The sequence below is a fragment of the Pristis pectinata genome, unplaced genomic scaffold (assembly GCF_009764475.1).
Source record: "Pristis pectinata isolate sPriPec2 unplaced genomic scaffold, sPriPec2.1.pri scaffold_93_arrow_ctg1, whole genome shotgun sequence".
NCBI lineage: Eukaryota > Metazoa > Chordata > Chondrichthyes > Rhinopristiformes > Pristidae > Pristis > Pristis pectinata.
In genome coordinates this window covers 67,059-91,741 of record NW_026262577.1, presented here as the reverse complement: position 1 = coordinate 91,741, position 24,683 = coordinate 67,059, and the positions used below count along the sequence as shown (strand labels likewise).

Below are 24,683 nucleotides of genomic sequence, written 5' to 3'. Positions count from 1 at the left end.
TTCTGCAACATTAAGCCTTCTGTAGGTGTGCACACGAACACACTTCTATCCAACTACACTTCTGGCTATCGTGCTATATATCAATTATTCCGCCACTCTATTTGTTCACAGCTAATACATAATGTCAACGCCTTCAGGTCGTATACTATTTGACAATCTATGTCCGCCTGATCTGATCATTACCCTGGATGTAACTTTGTACCTTGGCACAAATAACAGGTTTTTTTTGCTTTTATTGCGGTATTTGCGTAACCACAAGTCATATTTGGTGCAGGTGGAGCAACGTCTCTGATCTGATCCCTGCTGAACACAGCAGCGATGAAACCTCCATTTAGGGTACTTTTTCATGGCGGCATCATTAGTGATACTTTATTCGTATCATCATATTTTCCCTTGAAACTCTGTGATTTTTACATTATAGATTCATCTGCCAGTTATCACATGACCCCGAGGAACCTATAGTATTGGATCGGAGGCACAAGAGGTTCTGCAGAAGCTGCATTCTGGAGAAACACGCAGGAAATGCCAGAGGAACTCAGCAGGTCAGGCATCATCTATTGAGGGAAGTAAACAGTCAACGTTACAGGTTGAGACCCTTCATCAGGACTGGAAAGGACGAGAGCAGAAGCCAAAATAAGAAGCTCGGAGGAGTTAGAAACATAGATAACCTACATCACAATTCAGGCCTTCGGCCCACAAAGCTGTGCCGAACATGTGCCTACCTTAGAAATTACTCTGCTTCCCCATATTTTTCTCAGCTCCATGTACCTATCCAAAAGTCTCTAAAAAGACCCTATCGTATCCGCCTCCACCACCGTTGCCGGCAGCCCATTCCACGCACTCACCACTCTGAGTAATGAAAACTTACCACTGACATCTCCTCTGTACCTACTCCCCTGTACCTGAAACCTTTGTCCTCTTGTGACAACCATTTCAGCCCTCGGAGAAAGCCTCTGTCTATCTACACGATCAATCCCTCTGATCATCTTATACACCTCTGTCAGGTCTCCCTTCATCCTCTGTCGCTCCAAGGAGAAAAGGCCGAGATCCCTCAACCTGAGGTGGAGGCGCACGAACTTGCAGGTGATAGGTAAGTCCAGGTGAGGGGCGCAGGTAAGTGGGTGGGGGACGGGATTGAAAGAGAGTATTTTAAGGAGCTGAGAAATGATAGGTCGAAGAGACAAAAGGGCGAAGAAGAAGGAATCCGATATGAGAGAAAGAAGACTTCAGCAGGTTGGCATTGTGGTTTCTATCTTATTTTGAGCACAGCCTGTGTAACGATGAATTTATATCACTGCCGTAAATCTGGACTTTAGTTTCATCTGCAAAGCTGCTCTACTCTTTCCTCCCTGGTGCAGAAGGTCACACACAGCTTAATACAAAGCAAGAAGTTCTTAAACATTGGTGGACATAAAATTATTAATTGTCTTTCGGGTCACAATTGCTCCATTTCACTGAGGGATTCTGCCTGAGTCTCCCGAGACGGCAAGGGCTCTGATTTCATCCAATCCTCGGTTTCGTTTTATTTCCAACATATGAACACGCACGGTACAGTAGCATAGTGGTTAACATAATGCTTTACAACGTCAGCGACCCGGATTCAAATCCGGTCACTGTTTGTGAGAAGTTTGTACGTTCTCCCCGTGTCTGCGTGGGTTCCCTCCGGGTGCTCCGGTTTCCTCCGACATTCCAAAGACGTACAGGTTAGGAAATTAGGGGCATGCTATGTTGGTGCCGGAAGCGTAGCGATCCTTGCGGCCTGCCCCCCAAAATCACTACGCAAAAGATGTATTTTACTATTGGTTTCGAAGTACGTGTCAGTAATAAAGATCTAATCTTAACAGTGTATTATCAGAGTAGATCACCCAGGCAGGGCGAGGAACGGAGATAGTTTGGGAAGAAACAGCAGGGGCAAGAGCTCTACAAACACCCTGGGTAGAACGGAAGCATTTGGAATAATCCGTGACTTCGAAGATCGGTTGTTGCAGAATCTAACTGCGCAGATGCGACCTTCAGCTGTATTCAAAATGGACATCGCTTATTTCATTAAGCAAACACACGCAGCTTCGCAATTACGTGGAAGTTTGGAACTTTGCCGGGTGTGTAATCCCACAAGACGAAATAAGATATTTATTTCTATCTGCAGTTGAGTGCTCACGAAAAGAAAAAGTGTCCATCTTGGCGAAAAACAACTAAAATTAACATCCCAGGTCTTGTTAACTTTCTTCCTGTTCGTGTTTCATCCTGTTGATTTCACCTTTGATTCACCAGTATAGTTCAAAATATTTCGTGACCGGCTTAATATTAAAGCCGTCGCGCCTTCAGCTTGTCGAGACTGAGCTACGAATGATATACCACTTCGCCATTTTATAATATCATGGTTGATTCGACCATAAACTCAACCCAGCAAAACCCCCTTTCCCTGCAATCTTTCGCACTCCCCAACCTGGTTATGAGGTATCTTCCTACCTCTGCTTTAAATAAACACAAATATTCTCCTTCCATTGCCATTGGAGGAAAGAGCAAAGGCTCATGATCCTGGCAGAGAAAGGAAAACCCCGACTCTAACTTCAGTAGGCATTCCCTAGTCCTGGATTCACGCGTGAAAGGAAACTTGCTAACCACGTTCCTCTAAAAACAACAGAATACTACATCCTTCTATAAAATCCCCTGCTTAATATTACAGTGCATGTAGTGTTGGCTTGCAAGCGATGGCTCAGTGGAGTACCAAGTCAACACGTTGCCTCACAGCGCCAAAGACCCAGGATCCATTCTGACCTCGGTGTTGCCTGTATGGTTTCTGACGGCATGGGTTTCCCATTGCTGCTCTGGCTCTTCCACATCGCAAACGACGTGCGGGTTGGAAAATAAATTGGCTACTGCAAATTGCCCCCTTTTGTTTGTGTAAATGCTAGAATCTGATGGAAGCTGGCAGAATGCGGCGAGATTAAGGTTCAGGTAGGGTTAATGCAAAGGAAAGGTTGGTAGTCGATGCGGACTCGGTAGGCCGGAAGGCCTGTGTCTTTGCTGCAGCTCTCCGTGAGTATATAAAGTCCTTCGTCCATTGCAGGTATCACTCCATAAACTTCCTCTGTGTTAAAACACAACAACTCCCTTAAACATGGAGAGAAATATCAAACCGTATGCCAGATGTGATATCATAAACAATGCCCGGCCTCACAGAAGTATAATCTCCCTCCATTTGCATTTCAATTTCACCCGGGAAATGTGCCGCAATATTCTTGGGCCTTTCCCCAATGATTTGATTGCTGAAATGAGCATTTATGAATCGTGAGCCAGAACGTCCTGATCATTCCCCATCTTCTCTTTACTTAGATATCATGCTTTTTTGGTTTGCTTCTTTCCGTACTTTTTAATTTATTTGATTCATGTTATTCCAATTTTAATATTTGCACTGTCACAACTGATATATTTCGCTCTGTAGCTTCATTATCAGTGTCATAGAACATGTATAGCACAGACGGAGATCTTTCACCCATCAAACACAGCAACTGCCCAGTTTGCCAATCCATACTTTGCCTGTAGCCTTGCAAATTCCTCCAGCATCCAATTATTCAGTTCCCTCTTGAAAGCCAGAAGGAAGACTTCCTCCAGCACATTTGCACGCAATATATTCCCGATGACAAATGAACTTTGGATATTTTTTTTAAAATAGTTTTCGTTGCACTGGTCTTACGAGACCGGTTGATGCAGCAGATCTGCTATATCGTGCTGAAAAGTCACATCCCCTGATACCCCTGGTCTATTCCTCAACCTTTACACGACAGGAAAAAGTCTTCCACTCTCCAATATCTTCCGCCTCATAGACTTACAGTCATACCGCACCGAAACAGGCCCTTCGGCCAACTCGTCCATGCCGAGTACATGCCCACCTAAACTAGTCCAATTTGCCTCCGTTTGGCTCATATCTGTCTGATCCGTTCCTGTCAATGTACCTGTCCAACTACCTTTTAAATATTGTTAATATACCTGCCTCAACCACATCCTCTGCTAGCTCTTTGCATTTACTGTCCACCCTCGGTGTGAAAAAAGTTGTCCCTCATGTTCCTATTAAATCTCTCCATTCCCACCTTAAACATATGCCCTCTGGTACTTGACTCCCCAACGCTGGAAAAAAAAACTGTGCGCATTCACGTTATGTTTGTCCTTGATGATTTCATACAAATCTATAACATAACCTCGCAGTTTTCTACGCTCCAGTAAATAAAGTCCCAACTTGCTCAACACCTCTCCTAAACTCAACCCCTCGAGTCTCCGCAACATGTTCGTAAATCTCCTCTGCACTCCTTCCAGCTTAATGGCATCTTTCCCATAGCAGGTCGGCCAAAACTGAACACAAACATCCAACTGCGGCTTCAACAACATCGTGTACAACTGCAAAACTACTTCCGAATATCCATATTCAATGGCCTGACTGATGAAGACCAGCGTGCCAAAAGCCTTCTTCACCACCGTGTCTACCTGCTATGCCACGTTCAGGGAACCAGGACTCGTGCTCTTAGGTCCTTCTGTTCTACAACACTTCCAAGGACATTACGGTTCACTGTGAAAGTCTTGAGAAATAAAGGACTGCAGACGCTGCAGATGCTGAAGAACAGTCCTGACCCGAAATGTTGACCACCTGCTTTGCTGCACGAATTATGCCTGGTCTGCTGAGTTTCTCCATCATCAGAGTGTTTTGCATCACTGTGGAAGTCTTTAGCAAAATCTCTTTCGCAACAACTCGCTCATCCGAATTAAACCCCGTTTGCTATTCCACGGCCATTTACCCAGCTAATCAAGATCCCGCTGTAAATCCTGATGACTATCTTCACTGTCAACGAACCACCTATTTTATTGTCATTTTCAAAGTAAATAAACATACCATAGAACAAAACAGAACAATACAGACCCTTCTGCACACAGTGTTGCGCCGAATTTTAAACCACGCCTAATACTATCTAACCCCTTCCTCCCACATATCTCACTATTACAAATTCCTCCATGTGCTTATCTAACAATCTCTTGAAGTTAACCAACGTATCTTCCTCCAGCACTACCCCAGGCAGCGCATTCCATGCCCCAAATACTCGCTGGGTAAAAAAAAACCTTCCTCTGATATCTCCCTTGAACTTCCCACACATTACTTTAAAGCCATGCCCTCTTGTACAGCATTGGTGCCCTGGGAAAGAGGCGCTGGCTGTCCACTCTAGCTATTCCTCTTAATATTTTGTACACCTCTATCATGTCTCCTCTCATCCTCCTTCTCTCCAAAGAGTAAATCCCTAAATCCCTCAGTCTCTCCTCATAATTCATACTCTCCAATCCAGGCATCATCCTGGTAAATCTCCGCTGCATCCTTTCCAACGCCTCCAAATCCTTCCAATAATGAGGCGACCAAAACTGGACAAAGTACTCCAAGTGTGGTCTAATCAGAGTTTTGTCGAGCTGCATCATTACTCGCGGCTGGAAACTCGATCTCACGAATTATAAAAAGCAAACATCCCATGAGCTTTCTAAACTACCCTGTATACCTGTGAGGCAACTTTCAGTGATCTGTGTATATGAACGCCCAGATCCCTCTGTTCCTCCACACTACCCAGAATCCTGCCATTAAACTTTTGCTCTGCCTTGGAGTTTGTCCTTCTAATGTGTACCACGTCACACTTCTCCGGATTGAACTCCATCTGCCACTTCTCAGCCCAGCTCTGCATCCTATCAATATCCCTCTGCAAGTTTCGATAGTCCTCCACACTATCCACAGCACCATCGACCTTTGTGTCATCTGCAAACTTTCCAAACCACCCTTCCACCCCCCTCAGCCGTCATTAATAAATATCACGAAACGTAGAGGGCCCAGAACCGATCCCTGTGGCACACCGCCAGTCACATCCCTCCAATCGGAATGCACTCCTTCCACCTCAACCCTCTGCTTTCTACAAGCAAGCCAATGCTGAATCCACACGGCCAAGGCTCCCTGGGTCCCATGCCCTCAGACCTTCTGAAGAAGCCTGCCATGTGGAAATGTCAAACACCTTACTAAAATCCACGAAGACCACATCTACTGCTGTACCCTCATCAGTTGTCCTGGTCACCTCCTTAAAGAAACCTATCAGACTTGAGAGACATGATCTTCCCTTCACAAAGCCATGCTGGCTGTCCCTAAATCAGTTCATGAGTTTCTGAATGCCCATAGACTCTATCTCTTAGAATCCATTTCAACAGCATGCCCACCACAGACGTAAGGCTTACCGGTCTGAAATTCCCTGGACTATCCATACTAGCTTTTTTGAACAAGGTGACAACATTCGCAACACTCCAATCCCCAAGTACCATTCCCGTGGACAACGAGGACTCAAAGATCCAAGCCAACGGTTCAGCAATATCCTCCCTCGTCTCGCGGAGCAGCCTGGGGTAAATTCCGTCAGGCCCTGGGGACTTATTATGTCCTGATATTTTCTAATAGCTCCAACGCATCCTCTCTCTTGATTTCTACATGCTCTAGAACATTGAACTTACCAAAACTGTCCTTAGCGTCATCAGGTCCCCTCTCTTTGGTGAATACTGAAGAGAAGTATTCATTGAGAGCCTCACCTACTTCCACAGCTTCCAGGCACATCTTCCCACCTTTGTCTATAATCGGCCGTACCTTAACTCTTGTTATGACTCTGCTCTTCACGTACGTGAAAAAATCCTTCGGATTCTCCTCAACCCTGCTGGCCATAGGCTTTTCATGGCCCCTTGTTCTCCTCATCCCCTTCCTTTCTACTCCTCATGAGCCCTATCTGATCCTTGCTGCTTACTCCTTATGTATGCTGCCTTCTGCTTCTTAACTAGTTGTTCCATCTCTTTTGTCACCCATGGTTCCTTCACACTGCCATTCATTCTCTGCCTCACCGGGAGAAATTTATCCCTAACATCCTGCAAGAGATCCCTGAACTACGACCTCGTCTCCATTGTACATTTCCCTTCAAAAACGTCATCCCAATTTACCCTCGCAAGTACCAGCTTTATAGCCTCATAATTTTCCCTTGCCCAATTAAATACCTTTCCGTCCTCTTTGCTCCTATCCTTGTCCATGACAATGCTGAAGGTTAGGGAGCTGTGGTCACTCTCCCCTAAATGCTCACCCACCGAGAGATCTGTCTCCTGACCCGGTTCATTACCTCATACTAGATCTAATATGACGTTCCCTCTTGTCGGCCTGTCATCAGACTGTGACAGGTATCCGTCCTGGACACACTTAACAAACTCTGCCCCGTCTGAACCTTTGACACTAAGGAGGTGCCAATGAACATTTGGGAAGTTGAAGTCTCCCATGATAACAACCCTGTTATGCTTACACCTTTCCAGAATCTGCCTCCCAATCTGCTCCTCAATATCCCTGCTTCTACCGGGGGCCTATGGAATACTCCCAGTAGAGTAACAGCTCTTTTATTGTTCCTAACTTCCACCCATAATGACTCTAGAGAGGATACTTCTACATTACCCACGCTTTCTGCAGCTGTAATAGTGTCCCTGACCAGAAACACCACACCTCCTCCTCTTCTCCCCTCTTCCCTATCTCTTTTCAAACACTGAAATCCGGAAATACTCAACATCCATTCCTGCCCTGGTGACAGCCAAGTCTATGCAAGAGCAACAATATCATAGTCCCATGTACTTATCCAAGATCTCCGTTCATCACCTTTATTCTTGATACTTCTTTGTTTAGTAAATGTGCTTGAGCACATCCACCTTTCTACGTTTATAGCCTGTACTTCTCCTTCCTCAAAGCCTCTCTACATATTAGATCTGACTTTTCCACATCCACTTCTTCTTCTGACCTACCCCTCCGGTTCCCATCCCCCTAACAAACCAGTTTAAACCCTCCCGAAGCAACCGAGCAAACCTGCCTGCTAGGATATTAGCCCTCCTCGGGTACAGGTGTAACCCTTCCTCTCTGTACACGCCCCACCTGCCCCAGAAGAGATCCCAATGATCCAAAAATCTAAACCCTTACTTCCTGCACCAACTCCTCAGCCACGCATTCTTCTGCCATCTCCTCCTATTCCGACCTTCACTATCATGTGGCACTGGCAGCAATCCTGAGATTGCTGCTCTTGAGGTCCTGTTCTTCTGCCTAGCTCCGTCAACTCACTTTTCAGGACTTCATCCTTCTTCCGACCTATGTCGTTGGTAGCAACATGTACCACGATTTCTGGCTGTTTTCCCTCACGTTCAAGAGTACCATGGACCCGATCAGAGACTCCAAGACCCTGGCCCCTGAGAAGCAACATACATCCTGGATTCATACTCACATCCACAGAACCTCCTATATGTTTGTACATTCCTTGTACATTCTCATTCAAATCATTGAAATAGATGACAACTCGAAATCGACACAACACCTACTCCAGGGGAACACCAGTAGTCACGGGACTCTAGTCTGATAAACAAGCTTCTATCATCATCCACGACTTCTTATCATCAACGCAATTGGGTATCCAATTAGCTAGCTCTCCCTGGATCCCGTGGGATCTAACTTTCTATCGCAGCCTACCATTAGGAACCTTGTCAAAGGCCTTTCTGAAGTCCATATAGACCATGTCTATCGCCCTGCCCTCATAGAACTTCTTGGTTACTTCTTCAAAAAAACTCAGTCATATTCATGAGATATGACTGCCACGCACAAAGCCATGCGGACTATCCATAATCAACCCCTGTTTTTCCAAATGTTTGTACAGCTTATTCCTCAGAAAACTCTCACGTTACCGACCTGCCACAGGTCTTCATTTTACTGGTATACAGTTCTCGGGTGTTTCTTTGCAGCCTTCTTAAACAAAAACGCAACATTCGCTGCCCACCGGTTCTCCGGATCTTCACCGGTCGCTAACTATAATGCATATCTCAAACAGGGATTCTGCAATTTCTGCTTCAGCTTTTCACAGTGAGTAACATTTTACATGCTTCTAATATAGCTTATCACGGCTCGCTTTTCTGTAGAAAAAGAAACGTTCCCAGTATCTATCCTTGTACTGGTAATCCCTCTTAACAGGAAATATTCTCATAACTCGTTCTCTGACATGGAACATAGAACAGTAAAGTATAGGAGCAGGACCTTTCGGCCCACGCGTCTTGTGTTCTTTTTTGGATTCCTTCTATTCCTCGTGTACTGTTTGATTTTACCTCCCTAAACCTCATATCTCCTTCGTTTTCCTTCTTGACTAAATTCACCATTTTTTCTGGACATCCCTTTCCTTGCCCTGTTATCGTTCCCCTTCTTTCTAACTGGAACATACCTGTACTCCATGCAGTTGGTCTTTAAACACCTTGCACATGTCAGATGAGGACGCCCAAAAACAGCTGCTCCCAATTAACTCTCCCTAATTCCTGGCTAATACCGTTTGGTTACCCGATCCAAGTTCAGTATTCTCCCGTAATGTCCATGCTTAACCTTAACTTCGCTATCTTAAAACTTCTGGAATTGTAGTTACTGATTCCCAAAGTTTCCCCACTACAAGTTCAAACACATGGCCCTGCTCACTTGCCAATACCAGGTCCAGTATGGCCACTCCTCATGTTGGAACATCTACATATTGATTTAAGAACCCCGCTTGGATGCATGAAATAAATTCTCTCCCGTCTAAACCTATTGCACTGAGGAGGTTCCTTTTAGAGGAGAATTGCAGCAGGTCCAGCTCCTGTCTGGTATGGAGGCTCCAATGCACGGAATCGCAAGAGGGTTATAGACTCAGTCCATTCTATCACGGGCACAACCCTCCACACCAGCAAAGACAGTTTCGAACCGGTGCTTCAAAAAGGCGTTTTCCATCACTGATGACCCCACCATCCGGGTCATGCCTTGTTCTTGTTACTACCATCAGGGAGGATGTCGAGGAGCCGGACGACCCACACTCACCGATTTAGAAATAGCTTCTTCCCCTCTGCCATCAGCTTTCTGAACTGCCCATGAACCCATGAATACTGCCTCATTATTCCTTCTTTTTACCCTATTTTCGTATATTTGTGATAGATGGAAATGTTATTTCCTTGCACTGTACTGCTGCCGAAACACAACAAATCTCACGTCATTGATCTCAGAGATAATAAATCTGATTCTGATTCTGTTGTTGAAGAAACCCACACAACAACCTTGTTGTTTTGGCACCTTTACCTAATCTGCCTGCATATCTGTTCCTCGGTGTTCCTGGTGGCAATGATGGTGGTCGGGGCGCGTGGGGGGCGGTCTGATGTATCATCCCATCAGAGTTCTTGCTGCGGAATGAGTTCAGCGAACTCTCACCATTCTGAGCAGAACAAATATTTCAAGTCGAAATTTTGTCTCACAGGCATAGACACGCAGGGGATAAATGCCATGAAAATTAGCTTTTTTCAACAGTATTACAGTCTATTCCAAACCTGTCAAACATGCTTTTACATCAATTAAACTAACTTCTTTAACCGGACAGACTTATGAATCGGCCCTTTATTTAAGAAATTATGTTATTAAAGAGGATCTTACAGAAAACCTGTAGAAATGCTAACAGGGCTGGTGACAGATCGTCTGCACTTCCGTGGAATACGATTCAGGTTCATAGTATGATAAGGAATAGAGTCGCTGACCGACTGCGCCAGAGTTCGAGGTTCCATGCTGACCTCGGCTGTTGTCTGTGTGGGACAGGGGTGACTGGAACAGTGACAGTAGAGTTGGGGTCCATTAGCAGAGTTTGCTCTTGTCCCCAAAGAACCACAGCAGAAACGACCGTCCACACAGTCCGGAATGCCACTTCCATCCAGTCTCTGGAATGTAGGTGGTTGGTACGGTGACAGGGGCAGTGTGACTGGAGCCTCAATACCTTTCTAACTTGTGTCGCGAAACAACCTGATTTAGTAACTGTTCCAGGAATCTTTCCAACATTGTGCAATTTATCCAGATTGTTTGTTAACATGTCAGCGTATGTTTCAACAGAGCTGGAAGGTGGCGATCCTCGAGCCGGATAATTCAGGCTTCAAACGTTCTCATTTCCCGCCTACTTTCTGCCACTTTTCATTAGCTCCTAAATTGGCAGGTCGACAATCACTTCGTATGGGGTGTACATGGAGGGCAAGTAACAACCAGTATGCAAGAGTAAAGATTATTTCAAATAATTCCCTTGAATTTCCCACCATTATTTTAAAAACCATGCCCACTTGTATTGTGCATTTGTGCCCTGGGAAAGAGGCGATGGCTTTCTACTCTATCTATTCTTCTTAATATTTTGTATACCTCTATCAAGTCTCCCCCTCATCCTCTTTCTCTCCAATGAGAACAGCCCTAGCTCACCTAGTCTTTCCTCATAATCCATACTCTCCAAACCAGGCAGCATTCTGCTAAATCTCCTCTGCACCCTTTCCAACGCTTCCACATCGTTCCTGTAACGAGGCGACAAGAACTGGACACAGTGCTCCAAGTGTGGTCTAGGCAGTGTTTTGTAGAGCTGCGTCATTACCTCGCGGCTCTTAAACTCCATCCCACTAATGATGAAAGCGAACATTCCATAAGTTTTTTAACTACCCTATCCACCTCTGAGGCAACTTTCAGTGATCTGTGGATATGAATCTCCACATCCCTCTGATCCTCCACATTGTCCAGAATCCTGCCATCAACCTTGTACTCCGCTTGGAATTTGTTCTTCCAAGGAGTACCTCCTCACATTCTCCGGATTGAACTCCATCTGCCACTTCTCAGCCCAGCTCTGCATCCTATCAATATCCCCCCCGCAATTTTAGACAGTCCTCCATACTATCCACAACACTACCGACCTTTGCGTCACCTGTAAACTTGTTAACCCGCCCGTCTACCGCCTCATCGAAGTCATTAATTAATATCACGAAAAGTAGAGGTTCCAGAACAGACCCTTTTGGGACACCACTAGTCACATTCCTTCAATATGAATGCACCTCCTCCACCACAACCCTCTACTTTCTTCAGACAGGCCAATCGTGAACCCACACGGCCAAGCATCCCTGGATCCCATGCCGTCTGACATTCTGAAGAAACTTACTTTATGGAACCATGTCAAACGCATTACTAAAATCAATGTAGACCACATCCACTGCACTACCCTCATCAATCGCCTGGTCACCTCCTCAAAGAACCCGATCAGGCTTGTGAGACATTATCTTCCGTTCACAAAGCCATGCTAGCCCTCTCTAATCAGTCCATGATTCTCTAAATGCTCATAGATCCTATCTCTAAGAATCCTTTCCAACAGCTTGGCCACCACAGACGTAAGGCTCACTGGTCTGTAATTCCCTAGACTAAACCTAACAATTTGTTGAGTGTCCTGTACTATCCACTACCAGTGCGCATGCATGTAAATCAATGAGTCATCGGTAGTTTGCTTCATATTGCAACCGTGTGACACAAAACCTAGAAACTATTTTCGATATTTCATTCATCCTCGAGATATTTTCTTAACACAAATACAATCCAACCTCACACCATGAAAAATTTGACTGAGCTGCTTCAATACTTTCTTCAGAACTTGTTGGTTTTGTGTGAAAGCAGAACAAAAAAACACGTTGCTGAAACAGATAACTTCAGGCAAGTGTAAATTCCTGGCAAAAATGTAAGATAATGTGAGCCGATATCCGTTAAAGCAAGTCAAGTACGGATTTTCGTCGTTCAGGGCAATTTTGTGGGTGCTCCATTAATTATTGTGAAATTACATGCACCGGTTGCGTTAGTGAAGGATAAAAACAATTGTTCAGACTTGAATACAAAATAAGATGATAGGAAATAAGTGAGAGCAAACTGAGACGCATGATGTATTGTTGTTCCATCACAGGGACATTGTTGCTTTGAAAAAGTCTTCCGATGGTCTCTTTCATCAAGGTTTTTCTCAAAATTGCCGGCTACAGCCGGAATTGCCTTGAGAATTTGGACGTGCAGACGCATTGGATGTCATACATTTCAAAGTTCAACAATCCTTCATTCTGATATTAAAATTAAAAGACGTGATTCAGTGTTTTCCCTTGCAATTTCCTGCTGATTTCCATTATCTTGATTGCGAATCCATCTGAAAAATAGATAGGCATATTTTCATAAATATCTGAAACTAGCACTGCTTTGCACAGGGATTCTGTTCGCCAACCAACGAATTTGTTCTCCCGATTAAAATACATTAATTACCCTCCCTAATTCAAGTAAAAGTCGTCAGACGATTATTTTTCTTCAACGTAATTTTAATTAATAAACGTCGCGAAGGGGAACGCACCGTATTTTGCGTTGAAGAGCCCCACTATGCAGACGATTCTGCAGTGCAGAATCTGTGAACTTGTTGGCTTGTTGCTCATCCTGGCTGAAATTGCTCAGGTTCAGCTCCGTCAGTGAACGATTTATAGTGAGGGCTGAGAAAAGACTTTCCAAGCAATCATCTGTGATATGGTTGGATTTCAACCTGTATACAATGTAGAATGGGACTGTAAAGCTCTCACACACGCATACAGGCCCACAACCGTGCATGAACTCTCGCGCGTTCGCCTATTATATATACCAACTTTAAGTATTACCCGACGGAATTTGATCATGGGCAGATTTAATCCATACTAATGATAGGTCCACCCACACCCATTGCACACCAAGTAGTTACTTCGTCCCATCTAAGTGCCGATAGATAAGCAATATTGCCTGATATTTGTGAACAGATTTATCAGCCGATCGTAAGCATAGCTTTATATTTTCACAGGTCAACAGCTTTAAACATTTCTCACTCTAGCAGTTGTATTTTACAGTCCGGTTTCTTCAGAATTTCAGAGAGACACTTTACTCCAGAGTCTTGCAGGTCATTCTCATTAAGCCTAAATGTAAATGAGCACAACCAATAATTAATTTGGACGAATGCAGAAAATACAGATATTCGCCATCAATCATTTTAACTTTCATATTGTGAAAATGCAGAAACTTCAATTCAATATCCATTATTTTGTATTCTAGTCATTATGATCTGCTACAAGGGACAATAAATGATCCTTTTTCAGCATAAATACGGATTGATATATTGACTAAATATCTGCAGTGAAAATAAAGACCTACCAAGCTGCAAAATATAACTCAGAGTTTGAGATTAAATAAAACAATAATGGCATTAGCTCAACTTGCATTATTAAATTAAGGTCAGTGACCGTTTTCAAGATAACGTCACTCCCAAGACAGTGACCAGGTAAAAAACTGGCGACAACGAGCTGTACCGAGTAAAGAAGCAACGGGAGCTCAAATATTCCGGAGTCGTGGCTCTAGTTTGTTTCTGAATACTTTATTGCAGAGCACAGACAGGGTTGAAGGAAGGAACTGCCCCGAGCACGGCAACAATCCTGCAAAATTACAAATCATCGGAAAATGTTCGCATTACAATGAAGAGTGGTCCTGCACGATTAGAATCCATGGAGTCACAGAGTCATACAGCACTGAATCAGGCTCTTCACTTTCACTAGATCTACCATTAAGCACCGCATAAACAAGTCCTGCATTCATCCAGTTTTATTGTCTCCACATTCCTCTCAACTCCCCTCAGATTCTACTACTCACTGAATCACTGGGAACAATTTACAGTAGCCAACTATCCCACTCATTAAAATGACTTTTTAGGGATATGTTATGAAACCGGATAACTCGGGGGAAACCCACGCTGTCTCAGATAGCACGTGCAAACGTCTCACAGACAGCACTGGATGTTGTGAGCGAATCTGTTATTGATTGAGTTGTTGCACCCTATTCAGGTCATTCAAATGGTCGGTTGAACAACAGATGAAGGTAAGAACCAACTCTTCCATTTGCTTCACTGAGGATCACAACAGCAACTTGTTTGTAGAAAATGCATAGAGTGTCATGTTCATTGAGCCGTCTATTAATCGGTAATTGAGAGAGATCCCAAGAACATGCAGTAGAACATCTGAAGGAAGATATTCAATTTTAATTGTCAGCTCGTCTCTGAATATGACGCAATATAAGCTCAGTCGCCCACCTGAAGCCATGTCTGACTCACGGTGTCATTGAGCTCAATAGCCACCTGCCGAATCGGCGTAACACATCTGATAGAAGAACGGAAAAAACTTCGTGATAAGATCCTAATTCGTCCCCACTTTGCAAGAAGTTCATGGCTCGCCTAAGTCTTTGTTGTTTCTTCCAACATACTCTGGCTGGAAATGTTACTGTACATGGAGTGGAAATGTTTGGAAGGACATCAGTGAAACGCGGCTGAATGGGATTAGCTCAGGTAGGCAACTGTGTCAGAATGAGACGAGTTGGGCCGAAGGACTTATTTATTGCTGCACAACTCCATGCCCCTGTTTCGAACTCTATTGCCGGTTTACTCAGCACCTGCTGCAGATCCAATCAAGCAGCAATGCCTTTCAGAACTCGGCCAGCTTGTCCCTCGTGGTGCCCGCGCATGTCACTTGCTGATGGACGTTGAAGTCCCCACCCTGTGCCCTTTCTGCGCCTTTGTCTCCCTCCGTGTTTCCGCCAACTGGCGTTCCTCCACACGGATCGGTATTGATTCATCAGCGATGGGGGAATGGGTGGGGGTTGGAGGGGATCGATGGTAAACAATTTTAAGTTGGTGAGGTGAGATTTCATGGTATCCGGAGACAATGTTGGCGATTCCAACACTGGAGTTCCCTCCGGACTGTAACCCACTAAGCAGCCTCCTCTTCTGGGTCTGTCCTGCAGGTGGAGAAGGGCATACCCAGCGATGGAGATGGTGCTGAGTGGGCCGTTCACTGCAATATGAGATCCCGTGAGTACGACTATATCAGGATGTTGCTTCACTAGTGTGTGAGGCAGCTCCCACAGATTTGACAAAAGACCGCGGATGTTGGCAAGGATCACTTCATCGGATTGACGTTGTCGTTTACGGTGCCTGTGTGGGTTCCGGTTAATCCTTGTGGTTTACTAACAGTTTATTACAACTAAATAACTTAAATGGAAATTTCAGAAGTAAGTTAATTGTCAACCACAATGTTGTGTGGCCTTACATCCAGGTGAGAATGACAGATTTCCTGCCCTACGGGATATGATACATTCAATGGTCATTCTCAGACTTGTTAATTCGGAATTCGAATTCAAATTTATCACCATCTTCCAGGGTAGGATTCCAACCAGATCCCCAGAACTTTGTCCTACGTTATTAATCTAGTGAAAAGATCACTGTTCCACCACCACCCCAACGTAAATTAAACATTAATTGCAAACACTGGGCTTCAGTTCTGTTACTGCAGGAAACAGCACGACGCTTTTCCTTTCATGAGGTTCCGAGTTTAGAAATTTACCTGAGTATTTTACATCTGTGCAGCACGGGTTCCAGTTGCTGAATGCCCTCCAGTTGGACACGGCATGAACTGAGATCCAGCTCTTCCATCACCTCAGAGTAGATTAATGTTCCCGACATAATCACGCAGTCGGAAGTTTTAAGGCGGCATAGATTGAATTTTATTGTCCTTAATGGTTCCAATGTTTCCGTCGTTGTTTCTGTGTCTCCAAATTCAAATAAGCAGTGCAGTATGTTTAAAAACATGACTTGGTTAATCTCGCTGTTCAGGTTCGGCACTCGTCTTTTGACAAATTCTTTCAGCCACTCTGAGACACAGGAAGTGGCATTCGAATGAAATGAGCCCAATTCCCACTCGACGCTATAAGTTGACTTCCGTGAAGACAGACCGACAAGAAAACGTGAGAACGTACTGAATCTGCCATCTCTGGCAGGGAATGTTTCATTTAACAATCCTTTCAGTCCATTTCCTGAGGTACTTAGGACTTTAATTAGTGCAGCAACAAAGTCTTGGAGACTGGAGTGCGTGAATTTGTAACAAACACTATACATATCGTTGGTTGGAACCGGAATCATACATGCAGAGGTAAAATTGGGAAGACGGACATTGAGATCACCAAGTGCTTCCATTTCAAACAAATATTTTTTACAAGCAATTCCGTTGAGGGCCAAATTTCCCAATTGAAACAAACTCTCTCGAGAGGTTTTCTCGTTATATCCGCATCTGCGGAAAAGTTTTGTGGCGTAGGCACAGAATAGCTGAGTGTGGTTTACAACGAAGCCTGGACCCTGTACCTCGGCTGATGTTTGCTCTGATTCCAGTGAAGAGGTGAGGACTGAGCAGAATAAAGGATTACAACACATACTGCGCAATATGTCACTCTGCCCAATGAGTTGGATTGTATTTGCGGCAAATTGTTCATCTCGGAAATAGCGGCGAAAATATTCTTTTACTTTCTGAGAAGTGAACCCCATGATTTGAAATGTCAAATCTGCTGTTATCTGACGTAGAGTCTCCAGTTTCCACGGCCGGGCTGTGATCAGCACTGAGGACCCTTTCAGGAAGTCTCCCTCTATGAGGCAGCGGATGATGTCTGACATAGAGCAATTAAAACGGGGGTCTAAACATTGGTAAGATTGTTTGCTGTTTATCTCATCATCACTGAAATTAATGGATTGATCAAACTGGTCGAAATCATCAAATATAAACAAAATTTTTTCGGATTCTTTCCACAGATCTTCCAGAACATTTTTGAAGTAAGGATAGGCGTCAAGGATGATAGTATTTAAACTCGTTCTACATTTTCTTCTATTTAAGTTCTGGAAGTTGAAATGAAATAGAAATGCAAACTGTTTATATTTATCCTTCGTGGCCCAGTCATGGATTATTTTCTGTATCATGGTGCTTTTCCCAGTCCCTGCCGCCCCACAGACCACGGTGGTGGTGGTCCTGCCTGTGTCAGTATCGCTGCTCCTGAACAATTGGTCAAACTCAACTTGAAGATTTTGCGTGGTATTTTCCCCCTGTCCCTCATCATGTTCAATGAATGGCCGCTCAGGGGACGTCTTGATAACAGTCAGGTCAATGTACAACTCATCAAGTAGACGTGTCTCAGCCACTTCGGCTGCTCCTTTCAGCTTCATACTCTGATTTCGGAGAGTGCATCTGTGTATGTCTTCCACTTCTTGAAATTGGAATAGAGACAAAAGAACAATTGTAATGGTCTTCCATTTCATTCCAGCGGATGCAGAACAAAATATTACACAGTAGTAAACGACTGATCCGCATGAAACTAAATATAATTAATTAAGCATTCTGAATTCAAAGCCAAAAACAACAGTTTTTGCAAAGACGTACGGGTAGGTAAATTTGGGTTTAAAATGGGCGGCGCGGACTCGTTGGGCCGGAAGGGCCTGTTACCAAGCTGTAAATAAAAAAAAGAAAAAAAATTTTAAAAAACAAAAGGAGCTCAGCAAACCAGGCAGCATCATTGGTGAAAAGCATCAGGTCAACGTTTCGGGTCAGAACCTTCCTTCAGGACAATGATTGGTTCGTTAAAAGAAGGCATTTTCTTATTATAATTTCAATGGAAAAACACAAATGTGTGAACATCGAAAAATAATATTAACTGAAAGTAAATACATTCACGTTAACGTGGCTCGAAAACACACCGCGAAGATATGATTTTTACTGTGACTCAACAGGGAGAGTTCTGCTGATGCGCGAAATGCTAGAATATGCAGGTTATGATTGGGCAACGGAGCAGGAAGATAAACTGGTTGTTGGTTCCTCGATGGTGGCACTTTGCACACCTTCAAGGAGCCGATCATGAAATAGTCGCATAATTATCTTTCGAGGCGTGCCGAAGGGTTAAACAGTAGAGTAAATGGGAAATTGAATTTAGTTGATTCTCCTGCCGGAAAGTGCCTTGCAGGATGGTTACATGATTCCATAATTTTGGCACTTGATACAACGAGCAGCTAAATTACAACAATAATACTTGAAGGATACTTCCTCGAAATATTGATGGGGTAATTAGATTATTAGTGGCACGAAATCGTGAAATTAAATAATTTAAATAGCAATTCATCAGTCAATTTGCCATTAATCGTTGGCAATTTGAGCATAATATATCCTGAGAGAATGCTCTGTCAATTCTATTGACGTAACTGCTATTCTAAAACGGATATCCACTCTGTTTCTGCATTAAATTAAAGCATGCGTAAATCTTCCTCAGGAAGTTATTCTCAGTTTTTTTTCTGAGCTTTTTGTTTCTAAAACCAAATAATTATCTACTTCTCGCCTTTCTTTCATCTTTGGGTCTATCAGTTTAACCATACGGACATTGAATCTTGCTGCATATAATCTCCCGCAGGCACGTAAGCCGACAGCGGAGACGATGATTACACCGTCATACCTGGGCACATACCATATAACAGATTGGCTCCTGCTGAATTCAGATCTTTCAGTGTTGATTCTGCCAGTGTATTGGAACCTGTTAGAGATAATCTTGCACAGTTATTAATATCACCTTAATTTTCGTTGATTTCACAAAGTGACATTTACTTCACATGTTTTTTCGCAACCTCACCTCGTTCGTCTTCGTGTGTCAAAAATGTCAGCAGATTTTCGTTCATAGTTCCCAGATGAAGAAGTGTGTTCCACATTATTCTGCACCCCCAAGGTGCAGTCTCAAATATAGATTCAAGAAGCAGTTGTGAAGCATCGTGTCTTCGGTTTCGTTCAACCAGACTCATGATTTCCTTTAAAAAGATTAATGCATTTAGAAACTTCTCTGGCAAAGATGCTCGAGTCCAAATAATGAATAAATACACCCGCTCCACCCAGAAAAGCACTGACGTTCCTGTCCAAGGCATTCATAGAGCTGTACAGCAGGGATATGGCCCTTTATCCCGTACTTGGTCATGCCGACCAAGATGTATATTCAAGATAATCCCATTTCCCAGCATTTTGCCCATATCCCTCTCAGCTCTTGTCTTGCATGTGCCTGTCCACCAGGGTAGGGGAGTTCAAACCTAGGGTGCACAGATTCAGGGTGAAGGGGCAGAGCTTTACATGGGATTTGCGGGTATCTTTTTTCACGCAGAGGGTGATGAGTACATGTAACTAGCTGTCTGAGGAAGTGGCTGAGGCAGATACAATATTTTCATGAAATAAACACATGTATAGTTACATGGAATGGCGGGGCTTAGAGGAATATGGGCCCAAGGCAGGAAATTGGGACTAACTGTGTGGGCACTGTGGTCTGCACGGACTGGTTGGTCGGACTGGCTTTTGTCCGTACAGTATTGCTCTTTGATTCTATGAGAGAGATAATCACTGACACACACAGAGACAGAGAGAGTGAAACACGGCTACACACAGCGAGGTAGAGTCATAGGGTTGAACAACATGGCAAAATGCCCTTTGGCTATTACCTCTCCATGTTGTTCAAGATGTATATTCAAGCTAATCCCATTTCCTAACATTGTGCCCATATCCCTCTGAACTCTTGTCATCCAAGGCGGTCTACTCGTCTGTCAAAAACGGGAGGTTGACTGGAGTGAAGGTAGAACTGATTAGGGATAGATGAGGAAACGTCCCTCGAGTCGTAGCAGGTAGTGGAGGTCCTCAATGAATACTCTGCTTCATTATTCACGTGATATATATCTTTACGTTTGTGAGGACAGGGTAAAGGAGGCTGATAAGCTACAAATGTTGAAGTTAAGAAGAAGGATGTGCTGGAACTTTTGAAAAACAGTAGCATTGGTAATTCCCGGGTCCGGACGGGATATTTACCAGGATATCACGGGAAGGGAAGGAAGAGATTGCTGACCCTTGGCGATGATCTTTGTATCCTCATTGGCCAAAGGTGCAGTAAAAGATGATTGGAGAATGACAAATGTTATTCCTTTGTTCAAACAAGAGAGTAGCGATAACCTTGGGAATGATGGACCAGTGAGTCTTACTTCAGTAGTGGGAAAATTATTAGAAAAGATTCTTAGGGAAAAGATTTATGAGTATTTGGAGAAGCATATTCTTAATTCGGTATTGTCAGCATGGCTTTGTGAGAGGCAGATCGTGCCTCACGAGCCTGATTGAATTTTTTTGAGGATATGACAAAACATATTATTGAGGGTAGAGTAGCCGAGGAGGTGTATATGGAATTTAGTAAGGCGTTTGATGAGTTTCCCCATGATAGGCTCATTCATAATATCTGGAGACATAGGATCCAGGGTATGTTGGCTTTTTGGATTCGGAATTGGCCTGTCCAAAGAAGGCAGAACGTGCTTGTAGATGGAGCATATTCTGCGTGGATGTCGGTGACCAGTGGTGTTCAGCATGGATATGTTCTGGGACCCCTCTGTTTGTGATTTTTATAAATGAATTGGATTGGATGTGGAAGGGTGAGTTAGTAAGGTTGCAGATGACACCAAGGTTGGTGGTGCTGTGGATAGTGTGGAAGACTGTTGAGAGTTACAACGGGACATTGAGAGGATGCAAACCTGGGATCGAAAGTGATAGATGGAGTTCAACCCGAAGAATTGTGAAGTGATTCACTTTGGAAGGTCGAATTTGAAGGCAGGATACAGGGTGAGTGGCAGGAATCTTAGCAGTGTGGAAGAATAGGGGGACCGTGGGGTCCAAGTCTATAGATCCATCAAAGTTGCCGCGCACGTTGATAAGGTTGTTAAGAAGGCGTATGCCGTGTTGGCCTTCACTAGTCGGGGGACTGAGTTCAAGAGCCACGAGATCATGTTGCAGCTCGAGAAACCCTGGTAAGGCTACACTTAGAATATTTTGTTCATTTCTGGTCGCCTCACAACAGGAACGATGTAGAAGCTTTGGAATGGGTGCAGAGGAAATTTACCAGAATTCTGCCTGGATTAGAGAGCATGTCTTATGAGGTTAGGTTGAAAGATCTTGGGCTTTTCTCTTTGCAGCGAAGGAGCATGAGAGGTGACCGGATGGAGGTGTGCAAGATGATAAGAGCCATAGATCGAGTCGACAGCCAGAGGCTTTCCCAAGGGTGGAAATGGCTGACACGACGGGGGCATAATTTTAAGGTGTTTGGAGGAAAGTACAGGAGGGTATCAGAGCTCAGTTTTTACCATTCACCAACCCTGGAAAAAAGACCGCTCACCTTAACTATGCCTCTCACGATTTTAGACTCTGACCTATGATCATTCATCAGTCTCCTACTCTCTTTGGAATAAAGGACCAGCACGCTGAACATCTTCTATAAGTCCTTGAGCCCTGGCAACATCGTTGTAAATCTGATTTCACTATTTCCAGTTTAATCTCATCCTTCCAATAACAAGATAACCAAAACCGAACATAATGCTCCAAGCGTGGCCTAAACAACTTCTTGTACATTTGCAACACAACATCACAACTTCTATGTTCAGTGCCCTGACTGATGAAAGCCAGCATGCCAAAAGCCATCTTCACCGCACTGTCAACCGTGACCATTTTAAGAGCAATATTTTCTAGACATTATCATTGTTTCTGATAATGAGAGACGGGGAAAACTTTCAAAAAGATTTGAATATTTGTGGAAGCACAAATATATAGTTGCAGTGGAACTTAGATGTTGGTTAAGTAAGTAATTAAAGAGTTTGCACAAGTTCCGTAACCTCGCTTAATATATGGTATAGACGCCAGAAGAAACTTTATCCGCATAGAAAATGAAGATGGTAATTCTCTGCTGCAAAGTCGACTATCTTAAGGGAAGTTAAACAATTTTGGCTGCGGATTTGCGCATGTAATGAAACAAGTGCCATTTTTCCAATGAGAACCATGATTGTGACCTGACCATCGAAATGTATTTATCAAGATACGACAGGATTTAAGTGGAGAAGGCAAAGTTCGTTCCTGGGGCACGAGGTGTCGTTTTCGTATGACACAGTGCATCAAGCAGAAACAAAGCTTCCAGTGAGATATCCCAGAAATGCTCTTATATTGTTAGTTTCAAGGCGAAGGGCAATAATTTCACGTTCATAACTTACGCTAAAACGCAAGATTGAAAATCTAAGCCATACCAATGTTTTGACATCAAGACCCGTCCGGTTATATATGATTGCAATATAGATGAGCCATACCTCATTATTTCTCTTCGTAATCCCCTTCTTATTTAAGAGCGACTCACTAATTTTCTCCACGTTGTTTTCCATCGAGTCTTCTAATCGCTCACGGACACATTCCATGATATTGAACAACTGGAAATCTGTTTTGCTCGCCAGGATTTCTCTAAGCTTCATTTTGTCGATGGTGCCATATCCCCCTGTTGAATCAATGGAGCTATCTGAGCAAGGTGCAAGGACACAGACAGGATGCTTTTATTACGTTAAACCAGTCTATCTGAGAAATGTTCCCCACGATAGATTGGACAGGTTCAAGAGTTTGTTGGTTAGGCATATGGAGGAATGTGAGATAGAGGGATATGCGGGAGGAAAGGGTTAGGTAGTGTGAGGGTGGTTTGATAGACGGCACATCAAGGTGGGCCGAAGTGCCTGTTTTGTGCTCTATGGTTCTATGGTTCTATAATTCTATGGATAGTGGAAGCGCCATCTATCCTGAGTTGCGCGCGCAAACGTCGTTGTTCACTGGAGCGTGAGACGGTTTCACGTGAACAAAACCATAGAGATAACGTAAGGACTCTCGCAATGATCTCTATGTCGCAATTCCATACGGCTACCTAACCCTTCAGTAATATAACAGTTCCAAACGACGACTCAGCTTGATCACTTCAAATTCTCAATTTAAATTCAACATTCATTAACCCTGGATACGGGTGGCAGCCGCACACCCAGCCAGATTTGGCCAGAAAAGTGGCCAAATTCTAATGCACTCTACTGCCGATCGCATCTCAGACTCAACATGAAGTCATACATTTGTCCAATGCTTCGCACCTCTTCTCCATTCGCAATAATGCCTCAAAATTTACATCTTGGCTCTGGCCCCACACTGGATATTGTAACGTCACTGTTACCAATTGAGTACATCCGATGAAACCCTCTAGACACACGCAGTTATTATCATACTCCACTAGTTACTAACAGGTGCAATAATTGCATTAAAGCACTGGATTGCACATCTGTTGGATGTGGGAGATCAGAGAGCGTTCAATTTCCCTTCATGACTATGTCTGCAGGAATTCGCTCAAGCTTCAGCTCGTCTCAGACCGCATGAATCGATTGAAGAGGTACATAGACTCAATCACTGCCATACAGGAAGCAAAGAGGTGCAGCCAGATAGATGGGTGACCCCCAGGGTTGCAATATGTGGTTATCTGTCCTGTACCTATCCTGTGGCTGGTATCCTCTCGACAAAGGATCCTGTTTCGGATAATGTTGTGGGGAATAGCCTCTCCGGAGAAAACGACAGCAGCAGCCAGGACTGCTTCAACTCCCGTAGCCCTCTCAGGATACCAACTATGGTAGGCCAAGACGCCATCACTCCGGATACTGGTTTTGTCTCAAACTTTCCCAGATTCATTAATTACCCTTCAATCGCTTACCCGCTCACTGTCTCCGCTGTCGGCTTACGTGCCTGCGGGAGTACATGCAGCAATATTCAATGTCTGTATAGTTAAACTGATAGTCCACAAAGATGGAACAAAGTGAAAAATACATAATTATTCGGTTTTTAAAAAAATCTCAGAAAAGGCTGAGAATAACTTTCTGAAGAAGATTTAAGCAAGCTTTACTTTAATGCAGACACGAGTGGATATCGGTTTTAGAATCGCGGTTACGTCAATACTTTATTTGCAGGGTTTTTCTCGCAGGATACATTCTGCTCAAATTGCCAACGATTAATGACAAATTGACTGATAAATTGTTGTTTAGATACTTTCATTTCACAGTTTTGTTCTGGGATCGGTTCTGGGA

At 43.8% G+C, this 24,683-nt stretch overlaps 1 protein-coding gene across 1 annotated transcript; it reads right to left on the bottom strand.

Annotated features, from left to right (window-relative positions):
• Positions 1–12,509: 12,509 nt before the first annotated feature.
• LOC127567286 (NACHT, LRR and PYD domains-containing protein 1 homolog) lies at positions 12,510–23,033 on the bottom strand. The gene is made up of 7 exons (XM_052009969.1): positions 22,896–23,033; positions 19,385–19,556; positions 19,223–19,288; positions 16,294–17,977; positions 13,738–13,824; positions 13,242–13,424; positions 12,510–13,043 (listed from the first exon to the last, which is right to left on the bottom strand). Exons 1-7 carry the CDS (start codon positions 22,998–23,000, stop codon positions 12,956–12,958), a joined length of 2,385 nt encoding a protein of 794 aa, XP_051865929.1. The 5' UTR covers positions 23,001–23,033; the 3' UTR covers positions 12,510–12,955.
• Between the last annotated feature and the right edge of the window lie 1,650 nt (positions 23,034–24,683).